This window comes from Dufourea novaeangliae, unplaced genomic scaffold (genome assembly GCF_001272555.1).
Source record: "Dufourea novaeangliae isolate 0120121106 unplaced genomic scaffold, ASM127255v1 scaffold246, whole genome shotgun sequence".
In the NCBI taxonomy this organism is placed as follows: Eukaryota; Metazoa; Arthropoda; class Insecta; order Hymenoptera; family Halictidae; genus Dufourea; species Dufourea novaeangliae.
This window is the reverse complement of record NW_015374139.1, coordinates 1,139,124-1,162,063: the sequence shown is the minus strand read 5'-3', so window position 1 is coordinate 1,162,063 and position 22,940 is coordinate 1,139,124. Positions and strand designations below refer to the sequence as shown.

Genomic DNA, 22,940 nt, shown 5'->3' with positions numbered 1-22,940 from the left:
GTGGGTTGTAAGAAAATAGGAGGTGAATAAGGATAGGAGTGGGAAACATTATAATGAATGATAGAGTCATTATAATGAATACGTAAGTATAGATTCTCTGTAACTTTTCATATAAATAATTTCAGAGGATAAACAATGCAATATAAAAGCAGCTTAATCATTGGTGTGACACGTCTCACTGTATCTTTCTGTTACCTAAAAGATTACACTCGAAGTCCCCTCGAATCATATCACTTTCCGTTTTCATTCAATTCGATCGATTATCATCTTTTCCCTTATCAGTAATATCAGCGAATTCAAACAAATCCTTGGCAGTCCTGCTTTTTTCTCATTTCCGAGAGTCGTACAGGTTAGACGTGGAACGCAAAAGATTGACTTGTACTACTTTTCACATTTTTTTTTGTGCGACGAACGAATAACGTTATGTTTAAAATACCAAACACGTTACTCGGAGAAAACAAGTTCTGTAGAGATTCGAGAAGAAAATATGTTCTGCGTATGTTCTCGCTAAATGTGCGCGCGATATTAAGCGATGAAATTATAGGAAACGACTATATGTATACCCGGATCTATTTAGCAGTTTCTCTGACTTGTTCTCGCGTTTCACGTCCTATATTCCTGCGGTAACGCTTGCATAGGATAAAAATGAATAAGGAATAATCGATGGCCGTTATACTGACAGTACTTGCGGTTTTACATAAACTCAACACGCTTTATTCATTTCCAATGACGTCTGTTGACGTGACTAAAGGATGTTTTCCTATACGATTCTTAGTAAACATCATCCCGCTTATAAAAAATTTCCTCGAGTACCTTCGTACGCAATCGGATAGTATTTATTTTCAATTTTCTACAAAAAACCGGGAGATATAGTTCTTAAAATATCTTTTATCGTTAACCGGGAAATTCCAATAAAAATTTTCACCGCTATTAGGACAATTTCCAAACTATTTTTTACGACTTGTATCGGGAGAATAAAAGGAAGCTGGTAGGTCATAACAGGTTTCTCGATTCCCGACCGAGACTGGCGTCGTTGTCACACCAGTTCGGAAAATCGAGTGTTCGATGCGATAGGAAAATTGGCGGTAACCGATATTCAACTCTAATGCCGGGGCCCGGCCTGTACTGCTCGTCCTGTCAAGTGGGGAATTACGAAAGGCAAAGTGTTTCTATGGAAAACCAGCCTGTCCTTAGATTCTAATCTCTAGTAGGCTTCGTAAGTTAGTCGAGCCGTATCGTCGGCGTCCGAATCACGGATCGTGAGTCGCGAGTGACCAGCAAACGAAATGGCAAGAGTACGGTGTGCCGTGTGTGCCACGATGCTATATAAACAATACTTTGCGCGAACCGTGATCAGTCGAGTTGCGGCGGTCGTACCTGTCGCGACACAATATAATGCATCGCACTATAACAAGCTAAGCAAGAGAACCGGTCATCCTCTTTTCCGTATCTTTCGTTACCTCGCGTTCTCATTTGCCCTTAACCTTACCCCGTTGCCGCCCGTGACTCTTCGTGCAAATTCCGTCGCTTCCAGGTGAACATACGTATATATCGTCTTCCTGTGTACAGAGAAGTGACCAGCCATGTCGCACGACAATTTAGGATATACCTCGAGCACGGTGAGTGACATTGTGACTTTACCCTATTGTCTTTGATCACTTTACGCCGTCGTCTCAGCCGCTGTTTTGATGCTTTACTCTTCGACGTCTTTTGTTTACAAGCACGACGGACACGTGCATTGTTCGAATACAGTTAACCGATATTCCAACAAGGAATATTTAAATCTAGTTTGTGCTTTCCATTTCATTTTTGTTTAACCTTAACAGTCTTTAAATGCTATTTATTCGCGGCAATATTTCTGTTTGTGTATTTCAACCTAGATTTAGTTTGTTAAATATGTGCTTTCATCTTAATGATTTATTTACTATAAAAGACGTGAGTGTGACAACTGCTTGTTCTTTTCATATTACATAAATATTACATTACACGAGTGTTGAAAACAAGTGCGTAGACTTTCTTGCGTCTAGCAGATGTGTTTGCTTAATTTTGAGGACATTATAAGGTCTTTCTATAGGTACATATTATCCGATCTGTTTTCGAACGTTCGAAGAGACAGATTTACCGTTTGAAAATATTTTTAACGTTTCGATAATCGAAATTTTTGTTCGATTATGAAATAGTGTCCATATCGATCCTTATTTACAACGATATACACACATAGCTTGTTTTGTTTAATAGTATACAATACAGGAAAAAGTTGATTGGATTTCTGATCGATAATTACAATTTGAATTGATTTGCAATCTGATTCCAGATTCCAGATTCTGCTATTAGCAAAATTTCCATTAATCAAGCCTCTGATACGTGGTATACTTCGCAGTGTACTTGAACACTCCAGGATGCTTGATGTAAACAAACACTTACGAATGGATATAATTCAATAACAGTAATTTATCGTGCGCGATGGTTTTTCTTTACCTTTCTGTACATTTCGTTCAATATTTTGTTTTCAAATATTTCAACTTCGCATACCTATCACCTGTCTCGATAACGAAGGAAGGAATTTAACCTGTATCTCGATATAATCGAACCATGCGTCTGTACTGGAAACTACTATCGATCAGAATTTCAATATTCGACCAGATCTATGTTGTCTATCGATGAATAATGTTCGGTTATATCGATGGGAAAACCGTTATTTCCATTTCTTTCCTTGTTTAGTACAATATATAACGGTCCTGTCAACCGTTTAGGGTAAAGAAATTATTAGTGGCGGGTTTCGTAGATGACAGTTATCGTTTTTAAGTATATATCTGAGAGAGTTCGTCAAGTACAAACTACTAATAAGTTTGTGGGTGACGTTTGGGTGTCCAGTTCGATATTTTTCCGTTGACCGTTCGCGGGAAAACGACTGGTTCGATTGCCTCGAGTTCGCCGTTAGGTGATTGATCCCGAACACAGAAGGGAAAGGAAAGTCACTGCATTCACACGAAAAATTCTACTCGTCGAAGGACAATATCGGCCGGAACTGAGTGCTATGCGACGTTGATACACCGTAACGGGCTCCTCGTATCTTGTATGTATGTATCAATTTAAATCAAAGCTAGTCTCTCTTTTATGGCAATACACAAAATTCGAGGTCAAGTGACTGGAAGGCTTGTTTTTTCGAGAAACGACGTCATTAGGATGTGAAATTCATTAGAAAAGAAAAAGTGAACCGCTTCTGTCGAACGGTTAGTGAAACTGCGTGTCCTTCGCGATCACCATAGGTACTTACACACACATTCGTTCCCCTCTCATTTTTTGCGTGCTTCGGGTTTCTTGCCGTTGACTCGTTAGATTCGAATTTCGCGAACCGAGTGAAATCAAGGAATTTCGAGATCGTCTCGTCTCAGTTTTGTCGTTGTTCGTTCTACCGTGTCGATATTGTTGTCGTTCAGACGCTTTATTAGACGGTTCTCTCGATCTCGATGGAATTCGGTCTATGATTTAAGATGGTCGTGAAATTATCTAAGATAGCTGTGTTAGATAATTTCGATGAGAATACGTAAAGGGGGTTGATCGTGTGTTGTTTACATTGCGCTGAGGGGCACCGGAATGTTGGCAAGAACTGAAAGTTATACCATTTGTAAAATTTGTGTTTTTTTGCGTATTTGAATATTCATTGTATATTTGTGTACCTATGTATTCGATTAATCGAGCGCTCATGTGTACTTGACTCTCCAATACTAGGAAATTGAATACAAAGGTTAGAGACGATAAGGACAATCCTGAACAATGTTAGCCACACAATTGGATCGTACAAATCGTGCTGTATCGCGTTCTCACGGGACAAGAAGGACAGATTTTGACGGAGGTAGCCTCGTGTTGTTCTTCGAAACGATATTGTCGATATTGTCGATATTGTCGATATTGTCGATCACAATAATGACAGGAGAGTTCGTTGGAGAAACGATAGAATAAACATATCCTCCGTGAAAGATAGGAAACCGTGTGTGTGCCACCGTTTTCTGGAAAACACCTTGGGTAGCTGTATCTTGTAAAAAATTATTGCCCTGAATAAAAATGCTGGCCGCGATACCAAATGTTTGTTGTGTCGATTACACACAGCTCCGTGGTGTTCTCTGTCCTCTGTGTGTATGCGTACGTGTTTTCGAAGATCGTACAGTCTGATAATGATTCGACCGAGATTGCCTTGGTCGTCGTCGTGGAACTTTTTAGGGAATTTCAGATAACAAAGAAACGAATTCCTGTAATCTTCTCTGAATAGAAGGAACGAAAAACGGATTTTTATCGCGGTTCTTTTTCTCGACGGGGACTGCAACCGATTTCAACGTACATAACAGACAGAGAGTCGTTTAGGAAACACGGGCTCGTAAGATAAGTTCCCCGAATTTCGATCATCGAGAGATAGGAGTCGGGTTCGAGTGAAAAAATCGTGGTCAAAATTAAACTGAACATGACCGATTACATCGATTGTGTGGTAATTCTTGCTTACTTGTTCCATACGTAAACACAACTTACACGCGGCTAGGAACTATTAATCTTAGAGGGGTATGGTGACCACCGGGTTCGTTTGGACCCGAGTGTTTAAAAACACGTATCTAACAATTTAAGCTAGTAGTTGTTCATATTTAGTCGTATAAAAAAGACAGGTGTTTTTTGATGATCGCGTTCGAAAGTATGTTTAAAAAGACGGAAGCATAGGGTTTCAAACGGGCTCAGACACCACTGTTTCTACGAACGTTAAAAATATCCGTAACCGATGGTTAATTTTATTAGTGTTTCACAGATCGTTCGAAGGAATTGGGACCTCGAGATTCTTATCCGGTATTTTTTTTTCTCGATAAATCGTCGTCGAAAGATTATACGTTCAATATATGAAATGGTTAATCCATCTATATTAACCGTGATCCATATATCGTAAGTCTTATAATCTAATAGTCGGAATTTTCTATGATCTGTTCGGAATGGACTTTTTAATCCTCGACGAAAGTATTCGGGACCCCTTACGGCCCCACTCGAACGAAGTGTTTACGAGTGATCTATCGAATGGAAATGTACAAGTAGCAATTTTTTGTTGTTGTCGGTACAGTCAATATGTACCGAAACACTTGAATCCCGTTGGTGGCCACGTGGCGGAAGTGTTTATTCTGACGTTTTTTTTTTTTATCGCAAGGTCAACGATTCCGCCAGGAAGCGCGAAAAATCCGAGGCCCAACGAGGAAACAAACGGGAGATTCGCCTCCGAATCATGATCAGGCCGCTCGATCATCGTCTGTTTTGAGGTGATGCGAATCTTGTCTGATCGAGGATGTTTTCCGATTACGCACGATTATATGTTACGTTGCACGGTACTTTTTTTCCTTTCCTTTTTTTTTATACGCGACAATATTGTTACCGTCTAGGAGAAAGAGACTTGTAGTATTAAAACGATATAGTAAACATGGCAAATAATATAATAGGGTAAACACACCGATGAAATGGACATTTATGAGATTTTGAAACCATTAAAGTCGAATTTTAAATGATACTAATATTAATAAATATTTGGCATATGAAAATTAGATTTTTTAATGTCTATTTACCTTGTTATAACGTACAGATTTCAATTCGAGAAATTGGAAAATGTAATTATTTAAATTAAAAAGAAAAAATACAAGTTTTTGTTAATAATGTCATTTTATCTTGAATGTTCTTTATTCATGAGTAGATAGCGGAAGTTTATGTAAATTGATATTTTCCATGCACGAACTTACGAAAGTTCGAGCAGAAATCGACTATTTTCTTTGTTAACGGGCTTATTAAGCCGATAATAAGAAAAAGAGACCTTAATTAACCTTCATTAATTATCTTCCCGGGATCTACGAAGATCTCGAACTTGCGTATTAATGTCCATAGATTCCCACACGTCGGATCATCAGGGCGTTTCGTGATGCACAACTCGAGCCTTTATCTGTCGCGATAAGTCCGATGAAATTCATGAAACCGATAGACACGCCCGATAGTCGTAATTATTCACTATACATATTGTATATTGCAATAACGCTTAGTCACCCGCGACAACGTTAAGCCGCGGTTTTTTTTTTCCAATAATTCCTCGACAACCGATTCGAAGGAATTTTTCGACAGATTGTGTTCTTTTCATATATTACATTTACATACTCTTCCATTTTAATTATTTTCTTTTAATATTCTATACATGAAAATGATGAAGTCATTTCATACGTCAGTTAAAGGTACAAAAGAATTGGAACAGTAGTTGTTTTCCGTTCATTAGGGTTCAAAATACAAAATTCCAAAAGTAAAAAGATTCTAGTTCCAGCCAAGTTGTCGAATATTTACCCGTAAACGCTCGCAACGCCCCTGATGATCAGTTGTTTTAATTGAAAAACAAATAAGATTTCACAATCCACCGATCACAAGAAACCGTGGAATAACTTTCTATTCGGTTGGCCAACTAATTTCGCGCAAGTCTGACCAGTCTGATCTATTATTCGCAAGAACCGGAACGAACTGCCCTTTTTCTCGTCCAATAAAATAATTCCATTCAATACTGTCGACACAGAAAGTGCAATCAGAAATCTATAAAGACCATAAACTGGGTGCTGCATGTTCGCTCTTTCACGCTGACGAACTTTCTGTACCGAAAAAACTGACATCACTTGTCTAATTTTAAAAATGTTGTTCTGCTTTAGAGAGGGTGTGCGAAAAATACTTTTGATTTACCCACTGTAGTTCGTGAAACGATGTTCCCAGTCGCAAAGAAACACGTATTAACATAGAAATTTCAATTGGGTGTTACCGAAGTCACGTAAAGGAACACGCGTAAACTTACGGGCGATATAGATGTAATTAAACGTTCGACCGATAGTCACTGTTTAAATACCCGTTGTCACCTCTGGAAAACGCAACACACAGCTATTCTTTTCTTTCGTTTTAGTTTTTTAGGCGCTAATATTCTTCTAGGATGGTAGAGTGTGGTTCATTCCGCGAGACTTCCGGCTGGCCGGTGTCATACTCAGCGATTACCCGGCTGTAAATTGCTGGTGTCCTCCTCTCGTGTTTCTGGCTAATCTCGTTAAACCTGAAACACGACGTCACTTTCGTGCACGATATTTTCGTCCGAAGCGACACGTCTCCGCGTGGACTAACACGTCTTCATGATGTGATGTCACTAGAAATTGAATGTTTTTGTGGAAACGATCGCGGTGTTCCGTGATTTTTGCGGTGATCCCCGATGGTTTCGCGTTCGTGGAGGCTTAAGATTATTGGAAGTTTCTTTGGATCACCTTTTGGTTACCCAGTTTCTTCAGATTTTCCTCTTTCTGACGGAGTTCTCGAGATTCTCGGCGGGTCATCCGAGGAAGCCTAGTGCTACCAGAATATCAATAGATGATACCTTCGAGAAACCTGTTATTCCTAAAATTGGCTCGAGTTTCCGGTGGTTGTTTTATGTAAAAAAAGGTAATGCCTGTCGAATTTATGCCGATATCGTGGCTTGAACTTCATTCTTGAACGTCATTCATTCATTTGCAACTTTCGGTACGAAATGATTTCGTCGCGCTGATTACGATGACTTGCGCTCAAGAAGGAGGGTTTAAGAGCTTAACGACTGCTTAAATTTTCGAGTGGTGTAGTCGTATCGTCCAAGGTTTAGTCATAAAATACGATGGTAGATCGATCGAGTTTTAATCCAAATTATTATACAGGATTACCACGGAATCCCTTTCAAATGATTCGCGGTGTACTGGCGGTGATCTTAAATAGCTGGTAGCTGATTCGAAGATAAGACAGGCAATCGACAATTTCCAACGAGGACTCTTATTTCAATCTTTTACGATAATTGTAAATTGTAAGATTATAAACTATGTAGTCTCTCTCTCTCTCTCTCTCTCTCTTCTTGGGTATACGTATACCGTACATATGTATGTATACATACATGTTGTTCGGTATCCGACTGTCTGGAGTTTCGGACGGGAAGAACAAACGAAACCGCTATAAATCAGATTAACGAGAGTGTTTAGTCGGTAATATGTAGGTATATCGGGAGTTGATTTAATAATTTGCAAACAGTCCCGTTATCGATCGTCTCGCGTTTGTTACCGTGTATGTCGTAATTACCGATTTCCTTTTGCGAAAATATTAACCTTTCGAAGTATCAAAACCGGGGAGTACCGATAAACGTATTTTCAATCTTGTTCGCAGGATGTGTCGAGAGTCGCGAGATCGGTATCGTTTCTTAATCAAATAATTCGATTAGCAGCTTCGAGAAAATTGTTTTTCTTGTTTCTTTCACGGTGAAAGGAACTTGAAGTCTTGCTGTATGCACATTCATTAAACAAAATACTGTTGCCAACATACCAAAATGTGGTTATAATTTCATAATAATTTCATTATTATTCTGTAGCTCCGAAACATTGAAAGCTTTTTTTTCTTAACTAACGGTTGTGTCTCGAAATACTAATAAGAATTCAAAATTTATGTTGATAATACGATAAACAAATAGCTATATTCAGTAGATGATATTATAATAGTGTGTTGGATTGTTTCGCTACTTTCCTGCTTCTATCTATGTATAATGTGAAACTTCGTAAACTTTAAATTGTCAGTTTTCTCAGTTTAGAAACTATTGGGCGTAGAACGATTAAGAACTAGAGCGACGGTGTATAATTTAATTCGTGTGTAGGATGATTAACGCGTCTCAATGACGCGTCATTGGGATTCGTTAATTAGCGATCGCGTAACGTAAATTCAATTATACCGTGCACGGTACTGGTCGTGCTCGATATGTAGGTACATACGGTCGTGAAATATTATCCTCCTGTTCTTAGAAAACGGGCGATGATTTATTCTGTCGTTGCAGGCGTTTCGATCACGGGGCTCGATTCGTTCAGAATTCCTCTGTGATGGTCGGAGCGTCATCGCCGACAAACGATATTTAATCGATCCTCCCCCCGTCGTGTGAATAATGCAATTCCGTTGTTATTAAAGTCGTGTACTTCGTGAAACGATAAATTTCTAAAGAAAAAAAGAAAAATGAGATTTACGCTGTCATAGATGTGTAATTAATAGTAATTACAGTGATTTAATACTCAGAGGTTATAAAAGAGAGTGACGATTGACAACGTCTCGGACATATATTTTAAATAATCGTTTACTCGTACCGTTTGTACCGTGTTCCTTAGTTACCCCCGGTATACATATGCATCACTCGATCGGTCCACACGGTTCGTCGGATCGGTAGTGGATGGAGTCGTGACTGATCAGACACGCGGAGCTATCTCTGAATGAATCATCCAGTGATGCGACTGTACCATCCACCTGACAGACCAGTTTCCGATCCTTTGCTCGGTTCCTCCGCGAATTTTCTCTATACATTCGCTGTTAAACCATCCTTGGAAATACGTGATCCTTCAGAATTCTATGATATCGTATATTAACGTAACTAATAATTCCCTAAATACATATTCGAATTCTGTCTCAGTTGATCTTGATATTTCATGATTCACATTCTAGATTGCAAGACGAATCAACTCTCGTCACGAACGTTAAAATATCTAAAAAAAACTCAAGTTCCTCTAAGGTTAAAAAACTCAAAAGTTTGTACCTGTTAAATAACCCATGTTTCTTCGTTTGCTTTTCATTTGTTCGATTCTTATTTGGATTGTGGTGGGGGCTAAGTTAGGTGAGGATAAGTTAGGTTTTTATTTAATCGATTCGGCAAAATGACTTAATCGGTGAACAAAACCGTATCGTCTGATCTAGCTGTTGTTCGGATCGCAGGAGCCACGCGTGGATCGTTGATGCACCGATAATCGTCGTCGTCGTCGTTGTTCCTGATCACGTGTTAAAACGATTCTTACACCCGGTTTTACGACCGTTCGCGGCGTCACGTCGATCGATCGGCCCGTGTAAACGGAAAATCCCATTTGGATCCATCCGCGGGGCAGCTGCTCCGATCGGGAAATATTTGCGTGAATGAGCTCACCAGCTGAACGGGCGAATCTTTCGTAATAGTTTCACCAGCTGGATTAACAGCGGTGTGTCGTAATAACAAGGCACAGCCCCGGATAGTCGGAGATCTGTAATTGGCCGTCAATAATGATTGATCGATCCGGACAGAGCGGGGAGAGATCTCGATCGATGACGAGTGGACTGCGGATGTTTATGGAAGGTGTATAGATTTTTCGTGGACTTGCAACCAGAGTGTATTAATCCTCTCGTGCCTATGGTCGGGTCACCGGTGACTCATCGGAAATCACAGTCATCGAACTGTTTTACACGATAACAAAATGAATATTTTCAATGATATTCGAAGATATGTACATCGAAACTGTGAACACTGCGTTAAGTCCCCTATGTGATTTGGACTTTACACTGTTTCACGCGGAACAAGATACGCGTTGCTATTTTGATCCCTGATGAACGGAAAACGATTGTTTTAATTCTCTTGTACTTTTGTAATTGATGTACATTACACATTACAAAACTTCTAACCTTTTTCTAAAATAAAAAAATAACTAGATTTAATATACTCTCTGGGGTTCAGGTATGCTTCCACACATCCTTTACACACGAAAAGTACACTCCTATCTTTAATCTCCGTTTTGTTCGCATCTTCCGGTCTGCGTTCCGCAACGTCCCATTCATCTTCGGCCGTGAATTACCGTCGACAAAGAGTTTTCCAATCGTGATTCGCGGCCTAATGCGTGTTTACGTCACAGCCATACAATACCGAGGAGCCTGATTCGCTTGATTTTTATCAACAAAGCGTGTGTGTTAACTGTGGACAGGCGGCGTAATTAATCGTCGGTTGTTACCGCGGTGTATTAATTCGTGTATACATCATATGTATACACCTTCGATTGCGTCGATCAGAGACTGAGAGAATGGCCGTGGTGAATCCTAATTGGACGTAATGAACGGCGCGAGAAACGTGAGATTCTCACTTGGGTTGTTCGCGAATGTAAATGGGGGGATTATTGATGGGCGTCGATGATTGGGATGATTGGTGGCTACCTGTCTCACTTGGTGTGCGTACGTGCCTCGGAGGATTTGATGAATTATAGAGACGATGTTTATCATCGCTATTGTTTTGTAACTTCGATTTTAACAGGTTCAATTGAATAAACGCGGGTGAATAATTGATGAGAATCTCTTGACGTGTGGGAGTTATTGGTCGACGAAGTAGAGAATGAATATGATTGTGAATTTCCTTTTTATGTTACGATTCTTTTATGAGTTTTCCCGATAGAATATTCGATATCAGCATTGAATTTCCTCCAATAGACACTTACTAATTTAAATCATTCATCCTACAACATTCTGACTCATTTGTTAACTATCAATGCGTCTAAAGAAGTGTGTTGACAATAATAATTGTATACCAAGCACAAACTGGACTCCTAAACGCATTTTCTTCTTCTTCTTTCAGGATGGACTCGACGCCAAAAAGTGGACCGCTTCGTCGAAGAACAGTCACAATGGGTAGGTACATCTGAATATAATCAACGTCTCACAAATTACACACACTTGAAATCCTTCCACGGTTACTGAAGATACGAAAAAAAAAAAAAAAAAAGAAAAAAAACAACTGAAAGGAAAGTCCATGGTTCGAAAAGTTCGCAGTAGACCTTTTCCTGTAACCCCCATTTATAGTCATTATTTCGTCTGATCAGTAGGAGTTGAACACAATTAAGGTGTTCGTAATACACACTCTGTGCATACATATAATAGAGTGACTCAATAAGAAATACTATCCAGATAGTAGTTCCTATATAATTTTTAGAACACCTGAAGTTGTGTATTTGCAAACAAAACAACCCTCTCAGCCAGGAAAGTGTTAATAACAAGAATCGAATTTCTCTTCAGCTACGATCCAGCCCACAACAACCGTTCGAACGTTTACGTCCTGGAGCTCGAAGAGAAGAAGAAGACCGTGCAGGAGTACGAGGAAGAGTACAATCCGTATGATCATAGAGTGGTCGAGCATCCAACCACGTGAGCGACAAGTCTTTCATCTGCCACGAGTAGTAGTAGTCAGTTATTCTCCTCCCAAGGCCGTTCCTGGGCTGTTGGCCGTTCGGGTGCAAAGACCGTACCGGCCGTCCCTATTAATTTAATATTATTTTATATTATTTGATTATTATTCTTGCTATCTAACATTTTACATATAATAAACGACCCGCGGCCATCCCTGGGTTTGGCCGGCCAGGTGCTGGGGCACCTTTTGCACCCTCGCCAGGAACGGCCCTGTCTCCTCCCTCGTTAGATGACACTGCCAATTAGGAACGTACTCTAGATAAACTCTAGGTTGTATCCGCCGTTGTACATTTTGTCTTCCGCCTAAAAGATACGGAAAACGAATGGTAACCGCGAATCGATACGTGTACGTACACCTGAGATCACGGAATCACGCGGGGAACGTTTGCATAATACATGTACATACGTACCCGAAGGCCTGTTGTACGCATGCGAAACGGCGGCGTATATCGTTTATTCTGGCCGCGTTTCTCTAGATACAAATTACCCGGTAATTTACTGGAGCGATTAGTCATGAAGCGGAAGAGTAAGATTGTCCTCCGTGAAACTGCTTCCAAGAGCAGAGATATCATATGGCCCTGTTCTTGGATTATTAAAGAAACGGTGGAAAAAACGCGTTAACGTGGTGTTCGGCTGTATTTTTATAGCGTCGAACGACCAACACTTTAAGGCGAGGCTACCCAGGCGCAGTTCCGAGATTAATATACCCTTTACGATAACTGTCCCAAAGCTAATAAAATTAATACGATTTCGTTGTTTCAGGAGCTTCGAGACGTTGCTTCATCTCTTGAAGGGTAGCTTGGGAACAGGTATACTGGCGATGCCGAAGGCCTTCCATCATGCCGGATACGCTGTGGGCGCCGTGGCGACGATCATCATTGGTCTGCTCTGTACTTACTGTATGCGGATACTCGTCAACTCGCAGCACGAGCTGTCCAAACGGAAGAAAGTCCCGTCGATGTCGTACCCAGCGACAGCGGAGGCCGCGTTGTCCGAGGGTCCGGCGCCGTTAAGGCGGTTCTCGAGGGCTTCCGTGTAAGTGCATCAGCTTACAAACGTGATTTTATACAATAGAAACAGACACAGTGACTCACAATATTTGTTGAGATTTTTTTTTGAAATAACAATTGGGTGGCGAGACTTTTATGCAATTTCTATTTGCATATTCCCTTTATCATTACTTCTATCATCCTTTTGTGATAAGGTACCTCTAGTTTGAAATAAAATTCGCATTTTGATAAATAATTTGATTATGTAGAAGTGATAACACTATGTAAACGATATATGTCACTGTATAATTACTATTTAGATCCCGTACGTCCACGGAAACTCATAGGTTTATGGGTCAAATTTATGAAAACAAGAGCTACACACATAGATATGCATTTTCAAAATTAATAGCTACATATGTTGTAATACATTATTATCATAAAAGTTTCTAACTTATTATAATTTACATATTCCAGATGCACTGCGAGTGCATAAAATTTCTGGTCTAGCGATTACAGTTTAGAGTATGTTACAAGAAGAAAATACATTAGGTTGTTCCATGCGTTGATACAGGGATTGTCATAGAGAGTTTTAACGTGTATTAAATATTGACAGCGTTTTTGGAATAATATATTGAATGCAGTCAAATAGTACCCCATGCATAATAAGAAACATCCCCGAGTGCTTGTCCAATGAAATTATATTTTGTTCACAGTCACATCATAAACGTGTTCCTCATGATATATCAGATGGGAAGTTGCTGCGTGTACACTGTGTTCATCGGCACGAATTTGAAAACGGTTAGTGTAATTCTTTTTAAATTAATCATTCATCTACGGAACAAAATAATCACATACGAAAATTGTGAAAGTAATATAACAAGCATTTAGTATATAAATGATCCACTAGATCGCTAAGTAAACACGTTCATTGTAATCGAATCTCGCAGACACACAGATGTTAGAAACCGCGTCATCTCCGATGATCTACGTCAGTTCGTCAGCCAACCTCTTCTCTGAATAGGCCACACAGACTAGAAGAGGCAACAGGCTTCTGAGCACTCATGTTACCCGCTTTAATCTAGCTTTTACCGTAAAGAGTTACACACACACACACACCATACACTCCAGCTGCGGCCTGAAATCGTGTGGGCAGACAGACACATACATAGAGACAGAGAAAAACAGAAGCATGTAGGTCAGGGAAACACGTCGCGAGGAATAAACGATTAGACGGATGTAATGAGCGTCGGAGTCAAGGTGATAATGTGTGTGCACGGACACACAGTTCGTTGACATCTCGCGACGCAGAGGATGATGTGTCTGGCCATTTTTCGAGGCTTTTATCCGCGAGGACACGAACCGTGTTCGGTTGTTGCCACCGCGATCAGGAAACTCCGACGGTACCCGTTGCACGATGAATGTTAAGTCTGGCCGTGAACGATCTACATATGTATAGCTTCCTCGGGGACTCCGTTTTCTACCGTATAACCGTTCCTCACCGATCACCGGTCCTGGATGGAAAGTGAACGTCAGATCGATCCTATCCGTTGTCTGTAGTTTCGATCGTCCTTCTGAAGTTCTTCGAGTCGTTTATAGATAGATCGTCCTTTCGAAGATCACCTGAGTCACGGCGGCCGAAGGCGAACTACTGCTCGACCCCTGCTACGGCCCTGTCGGTTCAGGTGTACGTTTTATATAATGCTGAGGAACAAGTGACAAAGTATATATTTCCTACTCGAGGGAACATTTTTCTCATAGCTCTTACAGCCAGAACAACAGAAACAAACTGGATCGGAATGGGATTAGGAATTAATATAACCTTTAAGATTCAAGTACGCAGATAGTCGATAGGTCAAAAGAAATCGAAATAGAATAATAAGGACTAACGCATAACCTTCTAGATTTAACATAGTCTTTGAAAGAAGGCTTTCAAGAAGCGAGAGTATAAATCAGGTCAAAAGAAACTGGAGGACCATAGTGAGATTGCCGATTAGTCAGAAGAGATCCAAATAGTATTACTCATCTTGGTTACACGGTGGATTTTACATTCTATGAATCGTGTATACAGGTACTTCCTCGGGGTACTTGAGGATTCAGTATATGTGACGCTTGGGAATCGTAGAATGATGATGATGGAAGGACCAGGCCCCCGACGTGTCATAAATCCAGCGTGGAGAGGTCGTTTCTAATCGGCTCCTGTTGTATCACATTGGTGCCTTGTGTGCAATCATGAGATCGATTCCGATCACGTTTTGGTTTATTCCTCGTGGTTCATTAACCTCTTTAAAGACTTGGTCCGCTAATCGAACAGCTGACCGGGTTACACTGTAGACTAGTAGAACGATTAGTTTTCCTCGAGTTCGATACAATCCATCGTTCGCTCTCGTTGAATATCAGTCGTCGAGGCTATTATGTGTATCATTTGAAAATACTTTTAATAGTCGTCTAACTTATGGAAATAACAGTATATTATGTATTCGTAACGTTTAAAGGAACTTGAATGTAGTGCGATTTTTAGGATCTCAAACTTTCGAGCACTCTAACGTAATTAGAGGACGCATAAAGAAGATAATCACTAAATCCACTCGAACAACAGGCGAAGCTTGGTAGCTCCAAGGGGAGTTACGCGATAATTACCCGCTGAAGGAATGTTCCCGCGACAGCGGCAACCCGCTCCGCTGATCGGACAAAGAGGGACCGTGTATCGGTTTAGCCAGGGGACTAGAACCCGCGTGTTGCGTATATACCACACGCAATGTAATGGATAGTTAACGACGGCGGTGGTTACGACACGTGTGTGTTATTACGTCAAGCGGATAGAATGTCGATGCAACGGGCAACGTTCGCGAAAAATCCGATTCCCGTCGCGCGTGAAAGACCACCGTGCCGATCCTCTCGAGCGTAACTTTTATGCGCGGATCATGAACCATAGAGCCCCCTCCGGACTGTTTTTGATTAATCGACGACGCATTTGGAGGCAGACGAATTACTTGTTCGATTCGACGTGGAAACAGAAGAAAAAAAGACGGATTTTTATTTCGATAGACCCGATGACCGAGGCAATTTTATTTTGTGGAACGAGGTAGAAACCGAAGCGAGTAAAATTATACGACTAAGCAGGGTTAACTGTTCAACCGAGAATGTTTGCGGCGAGTGCAGATATTTATTTATATATGTAAAACATTCATATAACTTTATCACGTATTTCACTGTACCGAGCGTTGGATAGTCGTGAACTCTAGACAGTCTGGTTATAATTGTTGGCAAGAAAATATGAGATTGGAACCGGTTTATGGTAAATATTAGAGATCTCGCGATCGATCGAGCAAATCACTGTATACTGTAATTCTTGCTAGTATCAATTTAGAAAGAAACAAAAGATCTATCGAGACGTTCGATAATCCGATCTTCTGTACATTCAATCGATAAATCGCACGATGCACGTTGAGAGTGGGATACAGCACAGTTTAGTGTTGTATAAAATAATCGAATAGAAATGCGATAACAGGCAGGCAAGTAGCACTGGTATCGCGGTAATGTCGCAAGTTGTTCAATTTGTCCGATTACACACATCCAGGTATACATATACCCCGGGCGATTGAGGGTTGATTAGTCTCCCGGTTGTATGTAATTTTCAACGGCAAAATGAAAGAAAAAAAAAAGGCAGAAGGAATTCACAAGCGGCTAATGTGATATTTCGATTTGTTGCATAACACGTGTGGCACGCCGATTAGAATCGGGTCGATCCGGCTATAATGGGAATATTAGGTGTAGTTTTGCTGTCGGACGTGAAAAAAGGTTGAAAGCGATCGAGAATTTTTTCCGGCGACCGAGACGTGCACGTGAACAATCGGGACACGACACACGACCGGTCTTGCGGTGATGTAGGATTTACTCGAAAAAAACTGCAGTGAAGTTAAATTCTATACACTCACACACATAGACACTCCATAATCTGTATCGATTTCTATGTAATCTATTCGATCACGATCGGAGAGCTGGATCGGAAAAAAGGCACGCCTCAAGCGGGTCCATAAGTATCGCGCTGGATGGATAGTGTCCGGTGTACCGTTGTATCTGATAATTACGCTTGACGAGATATTACGTCCAATAAGATATCACGTCTAATATAACATTACGGGCGACGAATGATATCGTCAGTTACTCTTAGATTCATAAGCCCTGCAACATAATATTCCATTGAACACTAAACGTGTTACTACTACCACCTGAATTGTACGATGATGCATTCCAAAACATGCATATGATTCAGATATTCCCACGTTCAGTGTCACTCGCAACAAGAATATGTCGAACGCAAGGATACGGCAGCCGTTCTCGTTTGACATAGTTACATAAATCGCAGCGTACCTTCCGTACAGACCCGTTGTCGATGATCCAACCGCGGGCAACGTTTAATCAGCATAATACCGATGGAATTGCATTGATCGAAACCCATTACGTGATCCGTGTTCTACGCGGAGCAATTAACGAAATCGTGGCATCGCACGTGGTCGGCACTCGACACGGTAATGCAATGCGGGTGCTTAAACGGTTCTGCAAGCTGCTACGGGTACACGCGTTGCAAAAAGGTAAAAATGGCAATTTACATTTGCTTGTATAGAAAATCGTAGAATTAGAAAAAGAAAAGAATTTATTTTTCATTCAATGATCAATCGTTCGAAGGCGCCGTTACTACAGGGACTATTTGTCCCAGAGACGAATTTGAATTTTTCTTTTATTATCATCATCTATTTTCGAAACAATAACGAAGAGATATTACTCAATTCGGTTATTGAAAGTGTTACTATTCGTCCCCGAGACGAGTTGTCTGTAGTTGACGGTTAAAATTTTGAATACTTATCGGTTCGCTCTGTACTTTCAGCGGATAAATGATTAAGGAATTATAATCAAGTTGATTGTCCACTCTACACCGTGTTTCACCCGGTTACACAATGTAAACGTACAAAATCTGCAGTTCTATTATTATATAAAACAGACGTTGTTTGATCGTTCGATCACGCAATCGAGGCGAGGCGAAGAAGGAACACACTCGTCCGCGAAACACAGAGAAATTCAATTCGAGCGAAATCGGGCCGCGAAGAAATGCCCGCGTGACCGGTTGCGTCGGCAGTTTACGTAAGGGGCTGTGCACAACGAGACGTTGCGTCGCGAATGGCATACGTATACATATGTGTATACATACGTACGTGTACGCGTTGAACGGCTCCGCGTTTCCTGTCGCCCTTGAATCCACCGATATCGACGATCTCCGATAACGATTGCGCTCAGCTATTATGACGTTCACCATCGAACAACCGGGTAATTTGCATGGAGACGATAACGGGAGATTTATTGTGAGGAGATAGGCGATAGAAAGTGAATCGTTGCGATGGAAACCCGATGACTCTGGTGATTGGAGTCCGAACGCATTCTATTTATTCATTCCGTTTATGAGTGTTAGGGTGTTTTCTCAAATGTGGAAGAAGCTCAAAGGACAATTACGAAATTACTTGTGGTATACCGAGTACATGTTTACCTGAAAACAAGTGAAGCTCGATTGTTAATAAATATAATAAGTTACGTTTTGGTGCCGTGCTTAGAAGTCACGAGTATATTCCTCTCTTCAACCCCTGAATTAGAATGATGCAAGGTAAATCTCGAAATTTTTGCCGATTCTCACCGTTCTGAACCAGCTTGCGACGATCGAACGTGCGGTTCGGAAGTCCAGGATTCCTCCGATGCGTTCTTTCGATCCTCGACGAAGTCTGATCGGCGAGGATGAGTCATGCACCCCAAACTCTTGCGTGGTTATGATTCCAGATCGTTCCGAAGAATGGATCGATTGGTCGCGTGGGAAAAACGGGGGTGATGTTTCGGTCTCGATCACGCGTGCTACAAACGGGTTCGATAACGGGAGATCGGAGGTAGGTACGTAGACCAGAGTTGGGCAGAATTTTATTCGAATAATGCGTGGTTAAATTATTTGTTAGCGAAGTGTCCATTCGGTCAGGAATTTCCACATTTAATCAATGAACAGTTGACGAAGTACTTTTTTATGCGTTATTCGAAACTTTTTAGATACTTAATAAAGTTGCCCATCTCTGACGTCTGTAGACACGTCGAGCGAGATCTCCTGAAAACAATCCCCGATTTTTTTGTGAGTTTTTCACAATAAATGGCGCTCAAGTCGCAAGAGTAATTTTGCCATTTTATTAGAATTCATTCCAACTTTACAGCAAATGCATTTACTCTGGTTTTGTCGATTGTACTCGACATAGCTTAAAAATAATTAAGCACGCAAGTGTGTATATTTTCAAAGTGAAATAAAACACTTGAGTGGTTAACCGAGATCATGAGAATGATATTGGACGAATAATAAAATCGCTGTTCCCGTCTCGTTTTTCCAGGCTCTGTCCTCCTACTTTCCGGACGCCGATCTGAGGCTGTACATGCTGGCGATCCTAGTGCCACTGATCCTGGTCAATTGGATTAGAAATCTCAAGTTCCTGGCCCCGTGCTCGACCATCGCGAACGGCATCACGTTCGCCAGTTTCGGCATAATATTGTATTACATCTTCAGAGAGCCGTTGTCGTTCGAGAATCGCGAGCCGATCGGCAAAGTGGAGGACTTTCCGCTGTACTTTGGCACCGTACTCTTTGCTCTGGAGGCGATCGGCGTGGTAAGTACTCCTACACGGTCACAGATTTGATCTTAGAGCCCAGCTTATTACAATACCTTACCGTGTACCTACAATAAAACTCTAACATCGTCCGATTCTAGATCATGCCTCTGGAGAACGAGATGAAGAAACCGAAGTCGTTCATTAAGACCTTCGGTGTTCTGAACATAGGAATGGGCACCATTGTGACAATCTACACTGCTCTGGGATTCTTTGGATACATTCGTTATGGTAGTACGGTTGAGGGAAGCATCACGCTCAGCTTGAACGAGCCGATGCTCTTGGCAAAGAGCGTGCAGATCTTACTGGCTATCGCGATATTTTTCACGCATCCCATTCAGTGTTACGTGGCCATCGACATCACCTGGAACGACTATATCGCGCCAAACTTGGAGAAAAACTCTCACAAACTCTTGTGGGAATACGTCGTGAGGACCGCCCTTGTTCTCCTTACCTGTAAGATGATTATAATTTGCTCAGAAACGATCAGATTCTCTTCAGTAACAACGTGTCCCAATATTTCTTAAAAAGAGTATATTTCGCAACACGTATCCCTCTCTGCTCTTCTTGTATCACAAAGTGCCCCAAAATGATGGGACGAGCCACAACATTAATGTTCCTCTCGCAAATACAAGTCGAAAAGTCCTTTATCGTTTCCTTTTCCGATATATTAGCAGTTGAACGAACTCGAATCAAGTGGAGCTTCAGATTACAAAACGGTAAAAAACTTTTCGATTTGTATTTGCACAAGGAATATGCATGTTGCGACACCCTGTATACATATCTTTCCGTATTCAGACTCTCCTGTATTGCGAATGTTTCTTATCCGTTTGAATGTTTTTTTTTTCAGTCTTGCTGGCCATAGCGATTCCTCAGTTGGACTTGTTCATATCCCTGTTCGGTGCCCTGTGCCTCTCCGGTCTGGGGCTCGCGTTCCCCGCTATCATTCAGACCTGCACATTCTGGAGCGTGTACGGTCGCACCGAGAGGATACTGATGGTGGCGAAGAACATGTCTCTGGTTCTGTTCGGGCTTCTCGGTCTGGTGATAGGAACGTACACGAGTCTTCGTGACATCATCCACAGCTTCTCTTGAAGCGGGTTCTTCGGAGAAGAACGAGAAGACCATGAGAGAATGAACGGCGGGGGAATAAAAGAGGAGAGAAAGGGGAATAGATGGACAGAAAGTTTCGCTGCGTTGTTCCCCGTTAATGGAGGAACGGGGGCATACGTGGAGTTTCGTTTCGCACACCTTAAAACGAGCATCGAACGATCCAAGAAAGAGTTCAGACCGAGGAACCCTCCTCCCTCTTAGAGAGACGTATTTTATAAATACGACCACGTCATACGAGACTAACTAAACGGTCTCGTTACGGAATGGAAATGAAATTGGACGCCTGGCGTGTCGCGATCGGTGAACACGCTATATGCTGCTTTCAACCGGATCAAGTTCGCCTGTTGACCAGGAACTGTTTTGTTTTTTTTTATTTTCTTTACATAGCCCGCCGCGTGTTTGAACCGCGGACGATGAGATTAGCCTGCGAGAGAGATTAGAAGCAAGATTTCGAGAGTAGGAGAAGAGATATAGAGTTTGTCGATGTTGAAGAAATAGTACAGCGGCTGTAGTTCAATTGCGGGAACCGCGTATTCAAGACGCGTTGTTTCCGGTTCACTTATTTATATCTAATTGTAAGGCTGTCATGTAACATCATTTCCTGTAGAACGCAGGGTATTCGTTTGTCCTATCGTAGTCTATTATACATACACACGTACACACGTTTTACCAAGTGATCAGGTTACCCGTGGACAAAGGATTGACACTCGCAACCACCTCGATTTTAAGGATAGCTAGTACGAATCGCCATTATGTTCATTTTAATAAAACGATCTGTTCAGTGTTTTAATAGGATACGCCGTACACGACAACATCCTGAACATCTTGAATCCCGAGATCCTCAGATCCTGTTGGTTCCCGTGTACAGCAGAGCATTCCATCAACATCAACGCACACCATTTTTAACGCTTTCATGGGCAACCGAAGAAGATTGTCGTAACAATTGCACAGGTGGTAGGTGCATTTAAGGTTTTTTTCAAGTGAATCGGACTACCGATTCCTTTAATAATTTCGTTTACTTTACTTCCCACCGCAGGAACACGGTTAGTACCCTCAGTGACCTTCAGAGACAAGACAATCTTGAACATTTGAATCCCGAAATCCCGAGATCCTGCTGGTTTCCGTGAACAAAGCATTCCATCAATATTAACGTCCAACATATTTTTAACTCTTTCACTGGCGACGAAGATGATGTTTAATGTTAATCCAACTACAGCGGTAGGTCACCTAAAGTCTTTTCAAGGAATGCAGACTACCGAATCGCAGGAACAAGGTTAGTACCATCAGTGACCGCCAGAGGCAAGAAATTTATATTACAATTATATCGACAAGATCACTAGACCGTATACGAAGAGAAAAAGACTATAGTCTCCTAATAGTCGTAGTCGCAGTTGACTGTTCACCCCTGTATGGACGAAGAGCCACAACTTTCAGCGATCGTCTGTAACGGTTTCACGTTACTTCAACTGTACCTGTCCTATACAATACAGTCTGTATACAATCGACTGTTTAATGAACGCGAAGTGGACGTAGCTACCTATTCCCCGAACAACGAGACAAGTCAGACATGCAAAATAAGCACATGCTTAGGGTATCAAGAGAAGGAGGGCATCACAGAAATTTTCCATTATAGTTACTGACACGTCTCATTGAACTTGAGGTATAGTAGCATTCAGCCGAGTCCAGTCAACTGTTGTTCCAACTATGGGCGATAGGGTAGTTTAAAGCGAAATGGAGGTGAAGCAATCATCCACCCTCTCTATCCTCTAAATTCGCTTTCGAATCACCGGTGGAGAGAGAGTGGTGAAAGCACATAGATAGAGTTTTTCCCGCGCACGCCATGAGATGTCGCCGGTTCTTACGGGCTTATGGATCGGCCACAGCCGGGGTGGCTGCCCCCGCATTGTAGATAACGCGATTCGAGAACCGCGCGCGCACCCTCCCCCGCGAGCGCGGACAGAGGTTAGACACAGTGTCTCGCGAGCGCGGTTCACGCAGCTTCAGTCGCACGTGTGCACGCGACCCTCATGTCGTGCACAGTAGCTTCGTCCGTGTGTGTGTGTGTGTGCGTTCAGGCACACGCCGTCGTCCAGCACCACTGCGTCCA

General features: G+C 41.6%; 1 protein-coding gene across 1 annotated transcript; it reads left to right on the top strand.

The window, feature by feature from the left end:
- Positions 1-1,289: 1,289 nt before the first annotated feature.
- On the top strand, positions 1,290-21,628 carry LOC107191329 (proton-coupled amino acid transporter 1). Its single transcript, XM_015580337.1, has 8 exons — positions 1,290-1,619; positions 11,438-11,490; positions 11,875-12,003; positions 12,808-13,080; positions 13,751-13,835; positions 19,448-19,720; positions 19,822-20,176; positions 20,571-21,628. Exons 1-8 carry the CDS (start codon positions 1,584-1,586, stop codon positions 20,813-20,815), a joined length of 1,449 nt encoding a protein of 482 aa, XP_015435823.1. The 5' UTR covers positions 1,290-1,583; the 3' UTR covers positions 20,816-21,628.
- The last annotated feature ends 1,312 nt before the right edge of the window (positions 21,629-22,940 follow it).